At 46.3% G+C, this 16,492-nt stretch overlaps 1 protein-coding gene and 1 long non-coding RNA gene across 3 annotated transcripts; one reads left to right on the top strand and one right to left on the bottom strand.

The window, feature by feature from the left end:
- Positions 1-1,253: 1,253 nt before the first annotated feature.
- Positions 1,254-4,132, bottom strand: LOC116486347. Its single transcript, XR_004252944.1, has 3 exons — positions 4,075-4,132; positions 2,476-2,595; positions 1,254-1,964 (listed from the first exon to the last, which is right to left on the bottom strand). It is a non-coding gene; the product is annotated as an uncharacterized LOC116486347 (long non-coding RNA).
- A 952-nt stretch (positions 4,133-5,084) lies between these two features.
- TGIF1 (TGFB induced factor homeobox 1) lies at positions 5,085-13,792 on the top strand. Of its 2 annotated transcripts, none has more exons than XM_032182303.1 (3): positions 5,085-5,534; positions 11,628-11,854; positions 13,212-13,792. In XM_032182303.1, the coding sequence occupies exons 1-3, from the start codon at positions 5,519-5,521 to the stop codon at positions 13,776-13,778; spliced, it is 810 nt and encodes a 269-aa protein (XP_032038194.1). In that variant the 5' UTR covers positions 5,085-5,518; the 3' UTR covers positions 13,779-13,792. The 2 variants fall into 2 exon arrangements, with proteins under 2 accessions (XP_032038194.1, XP_032038196.1); XM_032182305.1 differs by lacking the exon at positions 5,085-5,534 and adding an exon at positions 6,853-6,887.
- The last annotated feature ends 2,700 nt before the right edge of the window (positions 13,793-16,492 follow it).

The following is a 16,492-nucleotide window of genomic DNA, read 5'->3' as shown; positions in this document are numbered from 1 at the left end:
AGTTTCTGCATTGTCTTATAACATTACTGCATGTACTTAAGTTGCCTCTGTAGTAATCATGATAATACTCTATTTCCATATGCTTACATACTGAGGCACAGATGTGGGGGAGGCCTACGTGGAAATAAGGGAGCAAGGGCTGGCACACGAGGAGTTGTAGGAGGCCCCAGAGAAAGACAGCACTAAAACCTCCAACAGGAGCAGCATCCCTCTTCACTGGTGTCTGAAAATCTCAGTGGCAAGCAGGCATCACAGGAGCAGCTGATCTTCACCAAGAATGGTAACTACTGCCTGTTAGCTCAAGTCTGTACTAAAATCCATGAAGAGAACCCAAAGGTTGGAGACCTGACGCCATACCAGACAGGAATCAGTGTGATTCCACATGTGGGATTCCTGAGCTTTGCCTCCTGTTTGATCTTTGACAAGCACAAAAGCGCACACATAAAAGAGTGTAAAGCACATCCAAGTTGCCGAGTCTATTACAGAGAAGTTCTGAAATGTTAGGATTGTCTTCACAACTTTGATTTACCCCTTTTCCCCCCCTTTCACAATGGCGACAAAGTGAGCTCTAATTATGGGAGCGCAGCTGGCTGGCATAATTTAGATTTCCAAAGTTTCTGAAAAGGTTCCATACAAGGAGCTACCAGACAAAGAACAAGCTTGGGGAAAAGGCAAACAATTGTCACGAAAGAAAATCTGGTTAGAGCAAGAGAAACACAGTGCACGGCTAATTTTTATTATGACAAAAGGTTAACAGTAGGGTGCGTCCAGGTCCTGTACTCTGTTTTAATATATTAACTCAGCCCAGTGAGAGACAAAAAAAAAACAGGACAGGTAAAGAAGAGTGAGGTACTGAAGTCTGCAGCTATCAAAAATGTATTTGGGAAGAGGGAAACTTGTCACAACTGCAGTGTGACTCCTGTTGCATGAATGAATAATGCAATAACAGAAGCTCAACACCAAGATGAATATAAAACCGCAGATAAGAGTAACTTCAAACAAGCTATATGCTCTCCAAAATTGTTAGAGCCCTCTGCTCAGTATGTAGCAGCAGCCAAAAATAACGCCTAACATGCTGGATTCCAGAAGAAATAGGTCAGGGAGTAATATCAAATACACATATATATATTGTAATCAGAGGCATAACCTCGCTTAGAATACTGCGTGCAGCCTAAGTCACCTCTACTGAAAAATGGAATACTGCAGGACCAAATAGACTTGGGAAAGAACCAAGACAACAATCAAAAGCTGGGAGCAATTCTCATAGGAAAAGAGATTGTGAAAACTGATTTATTTATCTTCGAAAGCAGACGTGATGCTTTTCACATAGAATAACAAATGGTAAAGAGCAGGTAAAAAACAGGAACTTTGTTTTCCTTGTCTCAAAGCACAAGAGGATATTCAATGAAATAAATAGATAAGAAGAAAAAAAAAGAAATGCCTTATGTAATTCACAATTCAACATGGTACTCTGCCACTGCCTGTCATTACAGTGTTTAAATACCACACAGATATCAAACATTTATACCAGTATAGAAACCATCCACCTATCTCATTAACAAAGTAAGTTTTATTAAGCTATTGCTTCAGGGCTTGTATCTAACCATTAAAGAATAGAATGGGACATTTGTGGGAAAATATTACCTCATGTCTGTCTGCCTTCTGTGGCCTCTCCTTTTCCTCTAGACCATCTGAGACTAGTCAATGTCATGGGTAAGTAAAGGTGAAGAATGGGTGTGACCCACAAGAATCCCTCTTTTTCCGTGCATAGGACAGATTTATCCCCTGAAAGAACAGTTATTTGTTGCATCACTTTATTCTTGTTGTGAAAGGTGTAACTTGCTTAACTTACTGTGCACTAATTAATTCTGCACAAACTATAAAGTAGTATGTTTCCTCACAAACACTTCAGTGGTATCTCAGTGTTCCACAGAGATCAGCGTCATGTTTATTGTCACGATGTCCTATAAAGAGAGAAGATATGATACTCTCAAGTTAATGAATGGGAAACTGGAACAAACAGACTAAGATAACATATCCACAAGCCTGTGACACCTAAGCATTGATTTTCCAGAGCACTCCCTGTAGGAGTTTCTATGTCCAAAGCATAGTCTTGGAGACTTCAGTGGTTGTTAGGCACACGCAGTCCCAGCATCACACAGCAAAGCACTTGTAAATAAGACACATACACTTAGTCACACAAGGTATCACATATGGCAGTGCAACAGGACAAAAACAAACATGCAGGACCACAGAACACTCACAAACCTGTGGTACAGACAACCATTGAACAACTCAAAATCTAGACCCTCCAGTTTTTTTTTTTTTCTTTCTCTTTGAATCCAGTTCTACACATACTTACAGCATGTCAATACAGACAAATCCAGACAGAGTTGAACTTGCTGTGGCTAAGCCAGGTTGTTCAAACCTGTTGGTACAGACGTATCTTGATGTATGTGTAGAGCACGCACTTACCTGAGGAGCTGCATAGAAGCTAAAGTTGCTCCGTGAGCAGCATGAACTGCACGTGAGATATGATTAGTGCTGATACAGCTCCAGCAGATTAAGTAATACTAAATCCACAGCCTTGCCAACCTGTGAAGAGAAACAGAGAACTGTGGAAAGTGATGTATTTTCTTACATACCAACTGCTTCTGCCCACAAGCAGCAGCAGCCAACACCAACACTCACCATCAACTTATGAGCCTCCGGTTTACTGAACTCACTCAAAAATAAAGTCATTCTCTACCCTTAAATTCCAGCTCAGAACAAGCAATGAAATCACCTGTTATCTTTTTAGATACCATTTTCTTTCAAGCGTGTTGAAGTTTTACTGTTCCAGAAAGCTACAGCTTCCAACTGCTCTACTTCATAGCAAGTTTTGTCCACGCTAAAACCTCCAAAACGTATCTTCAAGTGCTAAAAGAAGTCAGAATTTGTCGAGAAACCCCAAGTACTGCCCCAACCCGACAATAAATGAAAACTGCACAAATCCACTTTGTCTTTCTCCCTGCAATACTTGCACCCAGAGTAACTTGCCAAAAAACAAAACAAAACAAAATAACACTTTTCTACTCATGCTGTACCCAGGGAACTAGGCACAAACACTTGCTCATCTGGGGTCCTCGGTCCTACCCCCTTGCTTTTTACAGCTTTGAACGCAGCCATGTGCTAAGTCAAAATCAATTTTCCCCTTTGAGTGAATTCCTTGGGACCAGCATTCCAGCGGCGTTAGGAAGCCTGTTACTCACACGCTTAAAAGTGAGCTTAAGCTCGGTGTGAGCGAAAAGCTTTATTTTTTCCCCTCGTAAAAATGACCTCACCCAAGAAAAAAAAAGGGGGGGGGGGATTGGGGGTGCATGAGTTTGGTTGCCCAACTTGCCAGCAGTCCCAAGGACAATAAACAAGCGTGAGGCGGCTCGTATGTGGAGGGGGAAATCTCCTCAACTCCCTGACGTGCCTTTTGTTAACTTCCCGTCATTACTTTTTTTTTTTTTTTTTTTCTTTTCTTCGGCACGACCACGCTTTGGGCGCTCAAAGCAACAGCCCGAAGAGTCAGCTCTCACAGCTGGGAAGCAGGGCTTTAAAAACAACCAAAAAAAAAAAAAAAAGTAATTTTTTTTTATTTATTTAAATCGCTCTCACACGCCACCTATGAGTCACCGCTCCCTCCAGAGACACAACTCGGCTCTGGGCGCGTTAAAAATACCCCAGCCTTTTCCTTCCGCGCTCCGGCTGCCCCCTGAGGGAGGGGAGGGCCGGCGGGGGGCTGCCCTCACGGCTCCCCGATCCCTTCCCGACCCCAGAGCACTGAAGGGACACAAAATGGAGGCGGGGAGGCGGCGGGAACGGGGCTGGCAGGGCGCGCACCCCCCCCATACACACACACAGGGCGGTTGGCGGGCGGGTAACGGCGGCTAACGGCCGGTAACGGCCGGGCGCTGCCCTGAGGTAGCGCAGCCCCCCGGTGCCTGCCATTGCTCAAGAGCCGCACGTGTCCGCGGCTCAGGCTGTCCCAGCTGTTTTTATCTCCGGCTAGGTCGCCGTAATTACGCTACATAAAAAAATAGTTACGAGGTGCCGGGGAAGGGCTCGCTGTTGAAAAAGCGCCGTCGCTTCCTCTTCTGCCGTGAATGCGCGTTTGTGCAGATCGGCTGAGCCCGAAAAAAAAAAGAGAGAGGGAGGGAAAGGAAGGGGGGGAGAAGCGAGCCCTGTTTTCGCCGTAGGAATTTATTATTTCATCAGCCGCTTAAAGCGCTCGCTCGCAGCCCGACATGCCTGCCCCGGCGCCGCCTCGTTCACAAACAAGCGAGCACGTGGCCGCGCGGCACTAAAACAAACACACGCACAAAAACACACCACATCCGCACGCCTTTTCCTTTTTCATTTTTTTTTTTTTTTTTTTAAAGGTAAGGCGGCTCGTCTTACTTTCCACGCTAAGCCCCCGCCCGCTGTATGCGCCCCCCCCCCGACCCCCCCACCCCACCCGGAGTTTCGCCTTCGTTCGGGGGTGCGGGCGAAGCAGCGGGAGCGGGGCCGGTGCTGCGGGGCCGGGGGCTCCCGCATCGCTCCGGGCTGTGAGGAAAATAAACTGTTGCTGCACCACGTGCTGGCGGGGATGAGTCAAGCCGGGAGACTTCTCTTTCAAAGCGTGTGGCACGGCGAGATCCAGCGGGACGGGAGGGAGGGAGAATAAAAAAAATAATAATAATAAAAAATTAAAAAACATATAACAACCTTTTGTAAAAATAACCCCAGAAAGGGGACGCGCCTTGGCAGGGAGTGTGGGGGGGGTGCTCCTGCCGTACACACTCTCCTTTCTTCTCCTCGCTATTCACACGCAGGAGTGGGTGGTTCATCCGGCAGCAACAGGAGGAGGCTAGTCAAGGGCAGCTGTCAAAATCTCCCCCCCCTCTCCTCCTCGCTCCCCCCTTCCCTTTTTCTCCTTCCAGTTTAATGATCAAACGGCTGCCTGGAAGAAAGGGAGGCTCGCAGGACCCCCCCCCCCCCTCGGCCCTCCCCTCCCGCCTGGCGGAGCCGCAGCAGCCGGCAGGGGAGGAGAGAGGCGGCCGGGAGGAGGAGGAGGAGGAGGAGGCAGCGCCGCGAGTGCTCGCGTAGCTCCGGGTTACTCTTACTCACTGCTGGAAGGTGGGGGAGGGCGCACTGGCGTGTACCTTTTCCTCCCGTGCCTTTTCTCACTTTACCGAGCCGGGGCCAATCCCCGCCAGAAAGGAACAAAGGGACGGGGGGGAGGGAAGCCCACCCCGGCCACAGCCGCCTCCGCCAGCGAGCCCCAGGGGGGAGGCAGAGCCCCGCGGCTCCGGCTGACAGCACCAAGGACCCGGCCCGGGCGCCTGGCACCCACCGCGCTCCTCTCCTCCTGCTGCTGCTGCTGCTGCTGCTTCGTCCTTCCTCCTCCTCCTCCTCCTCCTCGCCGAGTTTAAAAGGGGAGCAAGCGGCCGGCCGGCAGAAACTTGGCTCAGCGGGCGGCAGCGGCGGCTCGGTCCTCGCCGTCAAGATGAAAAGTAAAAAAGGTACCTGCCTGCGGGGAGAGAGAGAGAGGAGAGAGAGGGGGGGATCCTGCGCCCCTTCCCCCGGCGGGGGGCGGCCGTGTTCGGGGGGCAGCCGAGCGGGACGGAGCCCCTCAGCCTCCCCCGGACCCCCTCTGCCCCCTGGGGCTGCCCTTACCCCGCTGGGCTCGCAGCCCCAGGCGGGTGCTGCCGGCGGCTGTCACAAGCCAAAGTTTTGGTTCCCCGTCCCCAGCCGCTTCCCGGCGGGCAGGGCTGAGCCCAGGGGGCTCGGCTGGGAGCGGGGCAGCCTCCGCCGCTCTTTGTCTGCCGCCACGGGACGAGGGGCTGCGGGAGCTGCCTGCCTTGCTCTCCCCTTGCATCCCGTAACAGAGAGGGAAGAAGTGCAAAAGTTTGCACGCGGTTAGGGTTAAAAGGAGGAGGAAGACGCACATGCACCCCCCCCCCCCCCCACCTCTCCCTTCCCTTTGTAACAAACGAGGCTCTCTGGGTTTTCTTTGTGCTGTTTACGAAAACTTTGCAGCGTGCTGCCCCTTCCCCCCTCGGACCGCGCTTTTTTTGGGGCCCCGCGTTTTGGGGCCGGGGCGAGGCTGGCAGCGAGCGGCTGCCCCGCGGCCGTGATTCACCAGCTTGTGGTGCGCTCCCAAAGCGCTCCCAGGACACCCAGTGCCCCGTGGCGGAGAGGGGAGCAGCTCGCTGCCCCACACTCAGGCTCTTTTCCCCCACACCTCCTTGTTGATGCCCCCAGAGAGGGCAGCCTGTATGTGCAAGGCGAGCCCCGAGGGGTGCTGGAAACGAGGTGTACCCCCCCCCAGAGGGTTTCCAGCCTTGGTGAGCGGGTTGGGGCTTGCACACAAAGGGAATGGGGCCACAAAGGCACCCCCACTCCCTTGGGGTGCCCAGCCCCGCTGTCCGCACCTGGAGGCACAGCCGCCTTCGGGGGTCTCCTCCCGGGACCCTTAACCCTGCTGCAAGCAGCGATTTTTAATTTATACTTTTTTTTTTTTTTTTTTCTTGCATGGTTTCACTGAATTAATTCAGCCCGGTTATTTTTAGGACATTCCTATGCTCCCTATTTGCACAGCAGTGGTGAGCTGGTTTCCTGTCTGCTGTTGCTTCCATTGTTCAGACTTCTCTCCCCGAGGGCAGCTGCTGGTTGCTGAAATACCAAAACTCCCTGCACTTTCGGCTGTTGTTCTTGCCACCCCCGAAATAAATGTGTGTGAAAAGTGCTGACGTCGTTTCTAGGTATGCGTGTGTGTGTGTGTGTGTGTAGGGCTTTGTGTGCGAGAGAGAGGGAGGCAGAGCTCCGCTCCCAGGGCTGCAGGCTTGGGGCTGGAACAATGGAAACCACGCAAGGTGACGGGCCTGGGGGGCTCCCGAGTGGGGCAGGGGGCCAGGGGCTCGCCTGGCAGAAAGGAGAAGGCGAGGGGATGGGGATGGAAACTTTCAGCCAGGCGTTGGGGTTCGGGCGCCTTTGTTTTGTTCAAGGTTAGGCTTGTAGTTGTTTGGCACCTCCTGGCATTCGGGGCTGGCTCAAGAAGTTTCAAAGAATGACTTTGTTTCAGATTCCTTGCTCGCAGTCCTAGAAAAATCCTGTTTTAAAGGGGAAAAAAACGTGTAGCGTAGCCAAGTCTGGCTGCTTTAGAAGCAACAGAGCTCAAGCTGTGAAATGCAGAGGAAAACAAATAAGCTGATTCCTCACTTCTGAAACATACTCAAAGGAAAAGTTTTCTTTTTTTTTCTTTTTCTTCCGTGGAAATTCCCTTATGCATTCTGTAATTCTTGGTTGCTTATGAATAATTCTAAACTAATTTACTTTTGTTGGGTTTTAACTTCACGTTAAACTTTAGTTCGTGTTTTTTTTTGCTTTTATTTGTTATTTTTTTTTTCCTTTATCAGCCTGTGGGTTAAAACCCTGAGGACTGTTCTGTGGATGGTTTCATTTACAAATAATAACCCGATAGCGATCACACGGAACACACTCAGCTTGTTAATTAGCTGATTTGGAATACAGTCTTGCGAAGGCACAGGCGTACGTTCAAGTTTATACATGTGAGGAATCCTACTGAACTCGGTTGCAACAGGATCGGGGCCTTAGATGGGAGCTAGTTCTGCTTATCCGTGCTCATAAAAATCCACCTTAAGTTCACAAAGCACCGACGGGGAGGGGTGGGAGCTTTTCCCGAAGGTGATCTTTGTCGGTTCCCTCTCTGGAGGGCAGAGATTGTTTCTTGTGGTATACTTTGTCCTGTTTTGAATAGCAATTGGCCTGTGCCACTTCCTCAGTGAGCCTCTTCCTCGACACAATGGGATGGTGGTGGGTTTCTTCCTGGTAGCCTGGATTTTGAGTTTGCTAACTCCCGTTTCATCTGCCTCAGCCTCTCCAAATGCTTTGCCCTCCCCCTTGAGTATTTCAGCGTGCCTTCTGAAGGAGCAGTAGTTTATTTTGAAACCAGCTTCAGTCATCGCCGTACTTTTTTCCCCAAACTGTTCACGGCTGGGTGTGGGGCTCAGGATTGTGTGCAGGACCCTGGGTGCAATCTGCCCTGAGCTGGTTACAGGAGGACCCGTAAAGTCTCTGGGCTGTGATACCGTGCAACGGGGTGTGCAGTCATGTACATGGCTGCAGCTGGGAAGCCAGGAGGATAAAGTAATTTATTAAGGAGGGCTGCTGATCGTGCAGTCCTCGGGTCGTTGGTGGCACGGGCCACTTGTCTGTGGCAGCAGAGACCTGGGGCTGGGACCTCTGCGAGCAAACCCGTGCTGCTTTGGTTTAGTCCTATAAAAGCAGCTCTTCTGTTTAGATTAAACATGTTTAGGAGAGGACGGAGCGTAACCTGACGCTAGCCTGCTTTGAAGATGACATAAATTAGTAGGTCAGCTGGGGCTACTCGGCATGTCCGCGGGCCTTTATTCTGGGTGTAAATAACAGTAAGCCAATGGTCCAGTGGTGGAGCCCGGCCAGAAACCTTTTCAGTTGGGCCCTGTTAAAACAGGAAACCAGCAACGAATAGCCTGATTACTAACACGGAGGCAAAACAAAGCTGGGTTGTAATCAGCAGGAATGCTTTAATGAAAACAGAGCCTTGACAGCAGCAACGTGGCTCCTGCTCTAGTAAAAAAAAAAATATCAGCTGGGGCCGTGCGAGGTTTGTAGCCAGGACTTCCTGTCGCTGCGCCGCGGGAGTATCTGCGAGCAGCTCAGAGGGCTGCTGCTCTATTTAAATGAGGAGAAGTTGTAACGCTGGGTTTCCTGCTGAACCCGAACCTGCTCTGTGTCACCAGCTCACCCTGTCAATTAACCTGACACACCGAGCAAGCCGGTCAAAGGGCAGCTCTGCCGTTGACTCATTCCTTGCTAGGTAAGCTACGGTTAGTCAGACGGCAACTTTTACTTCACAAGTGCCGAGGCAGGAGATGGTGTTTGCAAAACACAGAGAGCTTTTCATGCTGCTGGCTTCGAGGGCAGTTACTTCGCCACTTTTTCAGGTGGAAGAGAGCAACAGTTTTGTACCGAGTTTTGCTGCCGAGGCGGTTTTCTCTAATTCAGCGAAGCTCCAGTGGAGTGCTTCAGCTGTGCGTTAGGTCCCAGAGAGGTCATGCCAAGTGGGGTGGTGATGCATGTCTGGAGGACTTCTCGTTACACCACGTAAATATGGCTCACAAGCTGTGAGACACCTCATTTTCTCATAGGAGTAGTTTCTTTGGCTCCTCTCCCTTACTTCCAGTCTTCACTGTTTGCCTGTCCCTGTCTTCCAAAGTCCTGTCTCGCTGCCTGTTAAATTCAAACACAAACAAAAAACCCAACCCACTGGAGTGCTGCAACGCTTCTAGTTTCTGACAAACAAGAACGGCGCATTTGAAAACATTGAATAATCTGGGCTAGTTTTAGCTAGTTCTAGCACTTGATTTAGAAGCTGCTTTGCAGAGCCATCACGTTGTCTGCGAGTGATCTTTGTTCCAAGAAGTGCTCCAGGACCCCGTTGTGCAAGGCGTGTTCTCAGGTTAGATTGCAAGCATGACAGCACTTTGCATGAAGCTATTACAAACAGAAAAGAGTTTGCTCATAATCCTTTAAAGCAAACTTGACATACTTTCTACGTGAATTAAGAACCTGTTTACCTAATTTAGGGGGTTTATCTTGTGTTGGGCATTTAAATATTTCCCTATTGTTCCTGCCCCACGACTGGATAATTTGTGGCAAATCATCCCAGGAAAAATACGTTATGTCAGTTTGGTGTTTGTCAGTGGGCGTAAATCAGCAACTGAGAGAACGAAAACAATACTGAGTTACTGAAGTAACCGTGCCAGACACTTTGCAGATTGATCATCCTACTGGGAACCCTTGCATGTCAAAAACATGCATTGAAATCTGGACAACTTAAACTAAATGTAATGATACTGAAGCTACTCATACATAGGAGGAAGAAAGAATAATTCACCATGTCAGCATTGGCTGCAGTTTAAAAGGGGGGGAGGAAGAGGTCCTTCCCCCACACACATCGGGAAGTGTGGAGCAAAACTTTCACATACAGCCTTCTCCTTTTCTTTTCCTTTCCTTTTTTTTTCTTTTTTTAATAGCTTCATGTAGTTTTACACTTTCACAGGCACATGGTTTATATTTCAGGGCTGACTTTCTTTCCTTAAACAGAACCTTTGAATTATGGGTAGTTGCCCACATAAAATTTTGACTTCTGACATTTAACTCGGTTTTACTATTAGTGTTTTCAGTTTTGCTGTTATGAATGAGCAAGTTCCTTCTTCCTCCCCCTCCCTCCCTCCCTTCTCAACATGAAATGCAAGTTTGAAACAAAGCTTATTATGGGCTTCTAGTACTTTTTTTTTTTTTTTTTTTTTTTTTTTGTAGAAGGCTTCTGAAAACCAGTCTATTTTCACTTGAAATTAGTATTGGATTGCACTAATTGAAATGTGTGATATCTTACATAGATTTATATGTAGTTTTGTAAGATTTCAAAATTACTGGTGAGCTTTACCTGGTGTGAGTGTTTAAAGTTTTCTGTGTATTTTAAGGTATAACTTGCTTCATCAGTGACTTGTGTATCCTATACCAAAGGAGTAGAATTGTAGTCTTCTTAGCTACTGGCTGTTAAGTACTTGTATTTACTTTATTTTCTTAACATATCTTCAAGTAGTGAAGCAGTAAAGAGTGGTGCATATATAGAAAGTGATGATCAATTTCTGAAATTCTTTCTTTGTGTTGTGAAAGAAAAAGGCATGCAGTTAACTTGTAAACCCGGAGACTGTAATAAGCGTAGCACACAGAACATGCACTTCCACAGGGTGAAATATGAGATTAAAACCCTGAAGTTGGGGGAAAAATAAAGAGGATGCAATCAAAGTGGTACATGATTTTCTGAATGATTGAGCTTGAACTGCAATTAAATTTCAGAAGTCCATCTTTGGTTATACTAGTGGACTTCTACCTGAGTTTATACACCTGGTTCTTTCATTTTCCTGATTTTTTTTATTTTTTTAAACTAACTGAAAGTTACATGAGGATGGAGGCAGACACAATTCTCCCTTTTTTCTTTTCTTGCTCCATTAGTTGTTATTAATAGTTCTGGAATGAGCTATTAATTTATAAAAATCTACAAGCCCTCTCTCCCGTGAGGGAAGCATCAGCATTTTAAGGAGTAATTAAATAACCCATTGCTTGAATTGGGTGTATGGTTTTTCAGTTTTTGTCTGTTGGCCCTTTGCCCAGCCACTGGCTATCCTTCAAGAGAAGAGTGTTGGATGCATACCATAGCAAGCAAATTTGGACAATATTGGCGTTAGATAGAAGCCATCTGATAACATGCAGCAGATAAAAGGTTGCTAAGGGAACAAGAAAATGAGGGTTTACAGAGAATTCCCTTAGGAATGTCGCATTGGTACTACTTTTTGTTCAACTGACAGAAAAGCTACAGTTTGACAAGTTAACACTACAGGATAAATCCCCTATAAAGGCTGTGCCATGATTGATGGTAAAGGTGGTTAGTTAACGTAATAAGAAGTGTCTGAAACATCAGACGCTGGAGCTAAATAGTTGACTGGGGTAGGAGGCTGATGGTGCTTTCCTTTTTGTAATTGCAGGTGTAGTTGCAATATCAGGCAGCGAAACAGAGGACGATGACACTATGGATGTCCCACTGGATCTTTCTTCATCTGCTGGCTCAGGCAAACGTAGGAGACGTGGCAACCTGCCCAAGGAGTCTGTCCAGATTCTTCGGGACTGGCTATATGAGCACCGATACAATGCTTATCCTTCAGAGCAAGAAAAAGTGCTGTTATCCCGGCAAACACACCTTTCCACACTACAGGTATTCAAATAAAGCAGTCTTTTTTGTTTTGTTTTGTTTAAAGGAACTGTTTTCTTCTTAATTTACCTGTTGTCTAGTCAGTGATGTAAGTATTTATACTCTGTAATGTTTTCTTTTTTTTAATAAGTACTCACTCTTCTCCTGACAGTTGTAAGGAGAAATCCAGATGAGTTGTGTGTTACGGTGATCTTTGTTTACTGGGAATAAAATTAGTTCTTTGGGAGAACAGACAGTCATGAATTTCAACACGAATGCTAATTTTCGCAGAATTGGGGCCAAAAAGACATAAAGTGTCTGTATAAGGTAATTTATTGTGAGAAGAAGGGATTAGTTTGTCAACAGAGGTTTTATGGTGATCGATGCACGGCTGAGTATATAACTCCTTGCTTCTAAAACTGCAACTTGAGGCTCGTTCCTGTAGAACAAGAATATTTATAATTATGTGCATGACGACTTCCAGTAAGATTAGTGGAACAACCTGTATGGATAGAGCTACTCAAGTGCATTAGCATGGGTGCGATCAGGCTTTTATGTGGTTGGTTTTGGATTCTCACCTTGAGGCTATACCGCTGGCAACTGTGAGGTCCCCTGGATGCAACATCCTTGTCTTTCATGATCCCCTTTAGTAGAAGTGCTGTGAGCAATTGCCACTTTCCACCTCGTGAGAAGGTAGTTGTAGGAAGACTTCTGCAAGCCCTGGTTTGGCGTGACGCTAAATATAGAGTGCTTGTGTTGGCTTCTGGGCTTTATTTTTTCCAGATTAGTTCGTTAGTACAAATTCCGTAATTGGCTGTGAAGTAAAATTTCCTTTGTGTAACATCATAAAGAAAACCTTCATGTAGTAAACACAAAAAAGACGTTAAACTATAAACTATCCTGTATCGCCCAGGAAACTGGTTTGATATTTAAACAAGGACAAACTTAAATGAGGTAATTCATGTTATGTCTGTCGACACAGTCAGTTGAACAAGGAAAATCAGTAACTATTTGTGGGAGGAGTGGCCCTCTTCAGAGAGAAAAGGTTTTCCTGTTGTTAATTAACCTAAGCGCAGGGAACAATGGCTAATAGATTAATGTGTGTGCACAGAGTTAAAAGGTAAACCTCTGGGCTGAGGCTGGCCTTCTTCAGATGTCCTGGGGCTTTCCGCAGAAGGAGCCGGGGAGCTGGGGGTAGAGCGGGGACAAGGGAAAGGCCTTAGCCAGGCGTGTCAGAGCTTGTCCCATGGCCTCCTTTGTTCTGCGGTTGAGGAAACTGCTCAAACTGCTGGGAGGGAGTCATTAATCTAACCCAACGACTGTAGTGGCACATAGTTGGAAGTGAATGAAGGTAGAAATTAAGATGTCCTTGTATTCCCAGGTCTGCAACTGGTTTATCAATGCACGCCGCAGGCTCCTACCTGACATGCTGAGGAAGGATGGCAAAGACCCAAACCAGTTCACCATCTCGCGGCGAGGGACCAAGCTTCCCGAGGGCGGCCTGGTGGAGTCCTCCATGAGCACAAAGACCTTCATTCCCCTGCTGGAGGAGAGCGCCTTCCTCCCCGCCGCCGCCGCGCTCAGCAAGACTGTGTCCTCCTCCAAGCCTGCATCTCCGGGTTCGGTCCTGGCTCGGCCCTCGGTGATTTGCCACACCACTGTGACTGCGTTGAAAGATGCCCCTTTCCATTTCTGCCAGCCAGCTGACGTAGGCCAGACCACGGACCTGCAGCAGCCCCCGGCCAACACCTTCACAGACAGCTCCCTCTCCTACCATGAGGACGCCTCTAAACTGGGACCTGGTGCGAACGCGCAAAGTGGGCTCTTTAACACTCCTCCTCCAACCCCACCAGACCTTAACCAGGATTTCAGTGGATTCCAGCTACTGGTGGATGTTGCACTCAAAAGGGCGGCAGAGATGGAGTTGCAGGCAAAACTTATGGCCTAAATCCCCTTCCTTCTCTTTCCCCATCTTTTTTTTTTTTTTTTTTTTTTTTTTCCAGGCAGGGATCTAACAGCTGTGTGGTTATTGCCATCCACACAATATCAAGAGACATAACTGCATTATTATTATTTTTTTTTATTAATCTTATTTGCACAAGGGATTGCTGAAATGAAGCTTCCTGTCACTGAGATCGTCTTCAGTGGAATATGGTCATTCCAAGAATTACAAACTTAAAGCTACTGTAGAAAGAAAGGATTGTGTGTGTTTTTTTTTTTTAATGTTTCCTTTGTAGGTTTTTCATAATGTGAGATGGTTCCCAAGATCATGTGATTTGTTTTTGTTTCTTTCAGACTGTGCAATATCTAGTAATGATATAGAGTCTTCTTACCATTCCCATGCGGAACAGAATATACCGACACGCTGTCTAAAGTAAATTTTCAATTTTTTTTAACAATACGAACTTTGGATGATTATGCTTTTTTTCCCATAATGTAATAAAATATTTTCTTTAAAAATGGATGCACACAGAGTATTTTGTTGAACACAAGCTTCGCAGAAAACACAGCTTTCCTCTTGAAATAAATGGAAGCGAGAAATATTTTTGACCTCATACTGACTTTGTTTGGTTTAGAGAATTACACTAGCAGTTTCTGTTAACCAGATGTTCAAAGGAATGTTGAAAAGTGGGCTCAAAGTACCTGACAGTGTTCTGCTGTGTTGACCTTTCTAATGGGGCCAAAGGGAGCTGTGTAGTCAACTAGCATTAAATTTCAGGGGGATGCCTTAGGCCCCTCTAAGAGTTTGAGCTTTTTAGCTCCTAGAAATACCTGGGTGATGTGACAGCTCAGGAGTATGTCCCCATGAGGATGAAATAAGGAGGCCAGGAAAAGGCTTGGGGTCTTTGTGATACAGCTTTCTAGGCTTTAATTATGACAAATTTTGAGGGGGGCAAGAGGGGAGGTGTTACTTCTCCTTTTCTTGGACTACCAATGGCAAGATTTCAACTTTAATTCTAGTAAATAGGAGAGGGTGAAAGGTTGAAAGCTGTGTTCTGGGAGCCAGGTCTTTGAGATACTTAAAACACCAAACAAGTCGGTGACAAAGATTTAGAAGGGATCCCTGCTATATGCAGGTGTATTCTGGCCAATGGATTCCAAGTTACTTTTCAGAAAAGGACTTTAGCTACTGAAAAATGTGAAGGCTTGCAGCTGGCATTTCAGCTTTCCTGAATGGCAGTCACCCACCCTCATCCTTCTAACAGCAGTGAAATGAGATGTCTAGGGAGAAAAATCGGTTCCTGCTAATCCTTAAAAACAAGCCAGTTGTCTGCCTGGGTGACTGGGGGAGGGTTTTGTAAAGCAGGAGAGCTGGCAAATGTGGGGATATTTTTATGAGTAGAAGACTGCAATATGTGTATATTGTGATGTGTGCCTTCTGTTTGTTTTTGCTGTGCCCTTTATTGTGTTTGATGGCAGAAAACTTTGTTCTCTAGAGTACTGTTTGGAGTTTTACTGAATTTATTCCTTCCTTCCTTTATTCCTTTCAATTTATTTATTTGTTTTTCAAAAAACAAATCTGGTTTATTCACATTTGCACCAGCTTTAGTAACAACACAGGGTTGTCCTCATAAACCGTATGAATATAGAATCAGGTTCTGAATTAAAAAAAAAAAATATATATTGAAATAAAGCTAGAAAAAAAATAGTTCTGAGCAGAGCCAGAAATGGCTGTATACTTCATCTTAAAGGTGAAGCGTGTGAATTCAGGAAGAGACACAAGTCCCCTCCCTTTGACTAGACATAATGTGCTTCTAGACTACTTTTTCTGGAATACCTAGGCACATTTTTTAATATATATATATTTTTTAATCAGAGTAGGCTTTTGTGCAACTATGGGGTCAGTGTTGAGGGAGAAGTGGGGGAAGTTGAAGAAATCCTTTTGCAGTATAGATGTTTGCTCTCAAAGGGTGCTAGACACCCAAAAATGGAGCATCATCTTTGGTAAAGGTTTGTCAGATGTTTTCTTGTCCACATGCAACGAAGAATTTGTTGCAACACTCTATGCCCATGCCTCAGGCACTGGCTAAGAAAAAACAACCTCAAGCAAATATTTTTGCCTTGTGGGTTCTTTTTTTTTTTTTTTTCTTCTTGGTTGTTTGTTGTTGTTGTTCAAAAGCAGGTTGCCAGTGTGCTGAGGGGTAAAAGTGGGGGACCAGAACATCAAAGGGCATTCTGAGAGATAATTATTCTTTACTATGGCATTTGAAATAAATAAAAAAAAAAATCAGTGTTTTTTTTGGGGGGGGGGGGCAGAGGAGGGAATTTGCTTTTTGAGCTGACCAGTTCTGTAGCTGACAGAACAGCTGCAAAAATGGAAATAGGATGAGGAAGAAAACCTTGCCATTCAAGTTTTTCATTGAAAGTAGTAAGCCTGTGGTCGCTGCTGTTACCGCTGCTGTTATCTCGTTCGCCATTCTCCCACACAAAGTGACGTTAGCGTAACAGAACCGAAGTCCTCCCCCTCCTATGAATGCTGTATTTCCATTTTGCTGACACTTTTCCAGGGGATTTCACTTGTGACCAGTTTTGCTTTAGGCCAATTTTTTTTTTTTTAAAGTTACTTCTTGTGTTAAGGCTACATCTAGGAGTTCAGCTGCATGTAGTCATAAGCCAAACCCCTTTGGCAGGGCAGCACCTGGCACACAGTGAAATGGCTTT

This window comes from Aythya fuligula, chromosome 2 (assembly GCF_009819795.1).
Source record: "Aythya fuligula isolate bAytFul2 chromosome 2, bAytFul2.pri, whole genome shotgun sequence".
Taxonomy (NCBI): domain Eukaryota; kingdom Metazoa; phylum Chordata; class Aves; order Anseriformes; family Anatidae; genus Aythya; species Aythya fuligula.
Note: the sequence above shows the minus strand (reverse complement) of the source record. Positions and strands in the feature narration are given on the sequence as shown.

Bases quoted from the DNA above. Each gene is read 5' to 3' on its own strand.
- TGIF1 (XM_032182303.1), top strand. The intron at 11,855-13,211 runs GTATTCAAATAA...TTGTATTCCCAG, and splicing joins CACACCTTTCCACACTACAG to GTCTGCAACTGGTTTATCAA.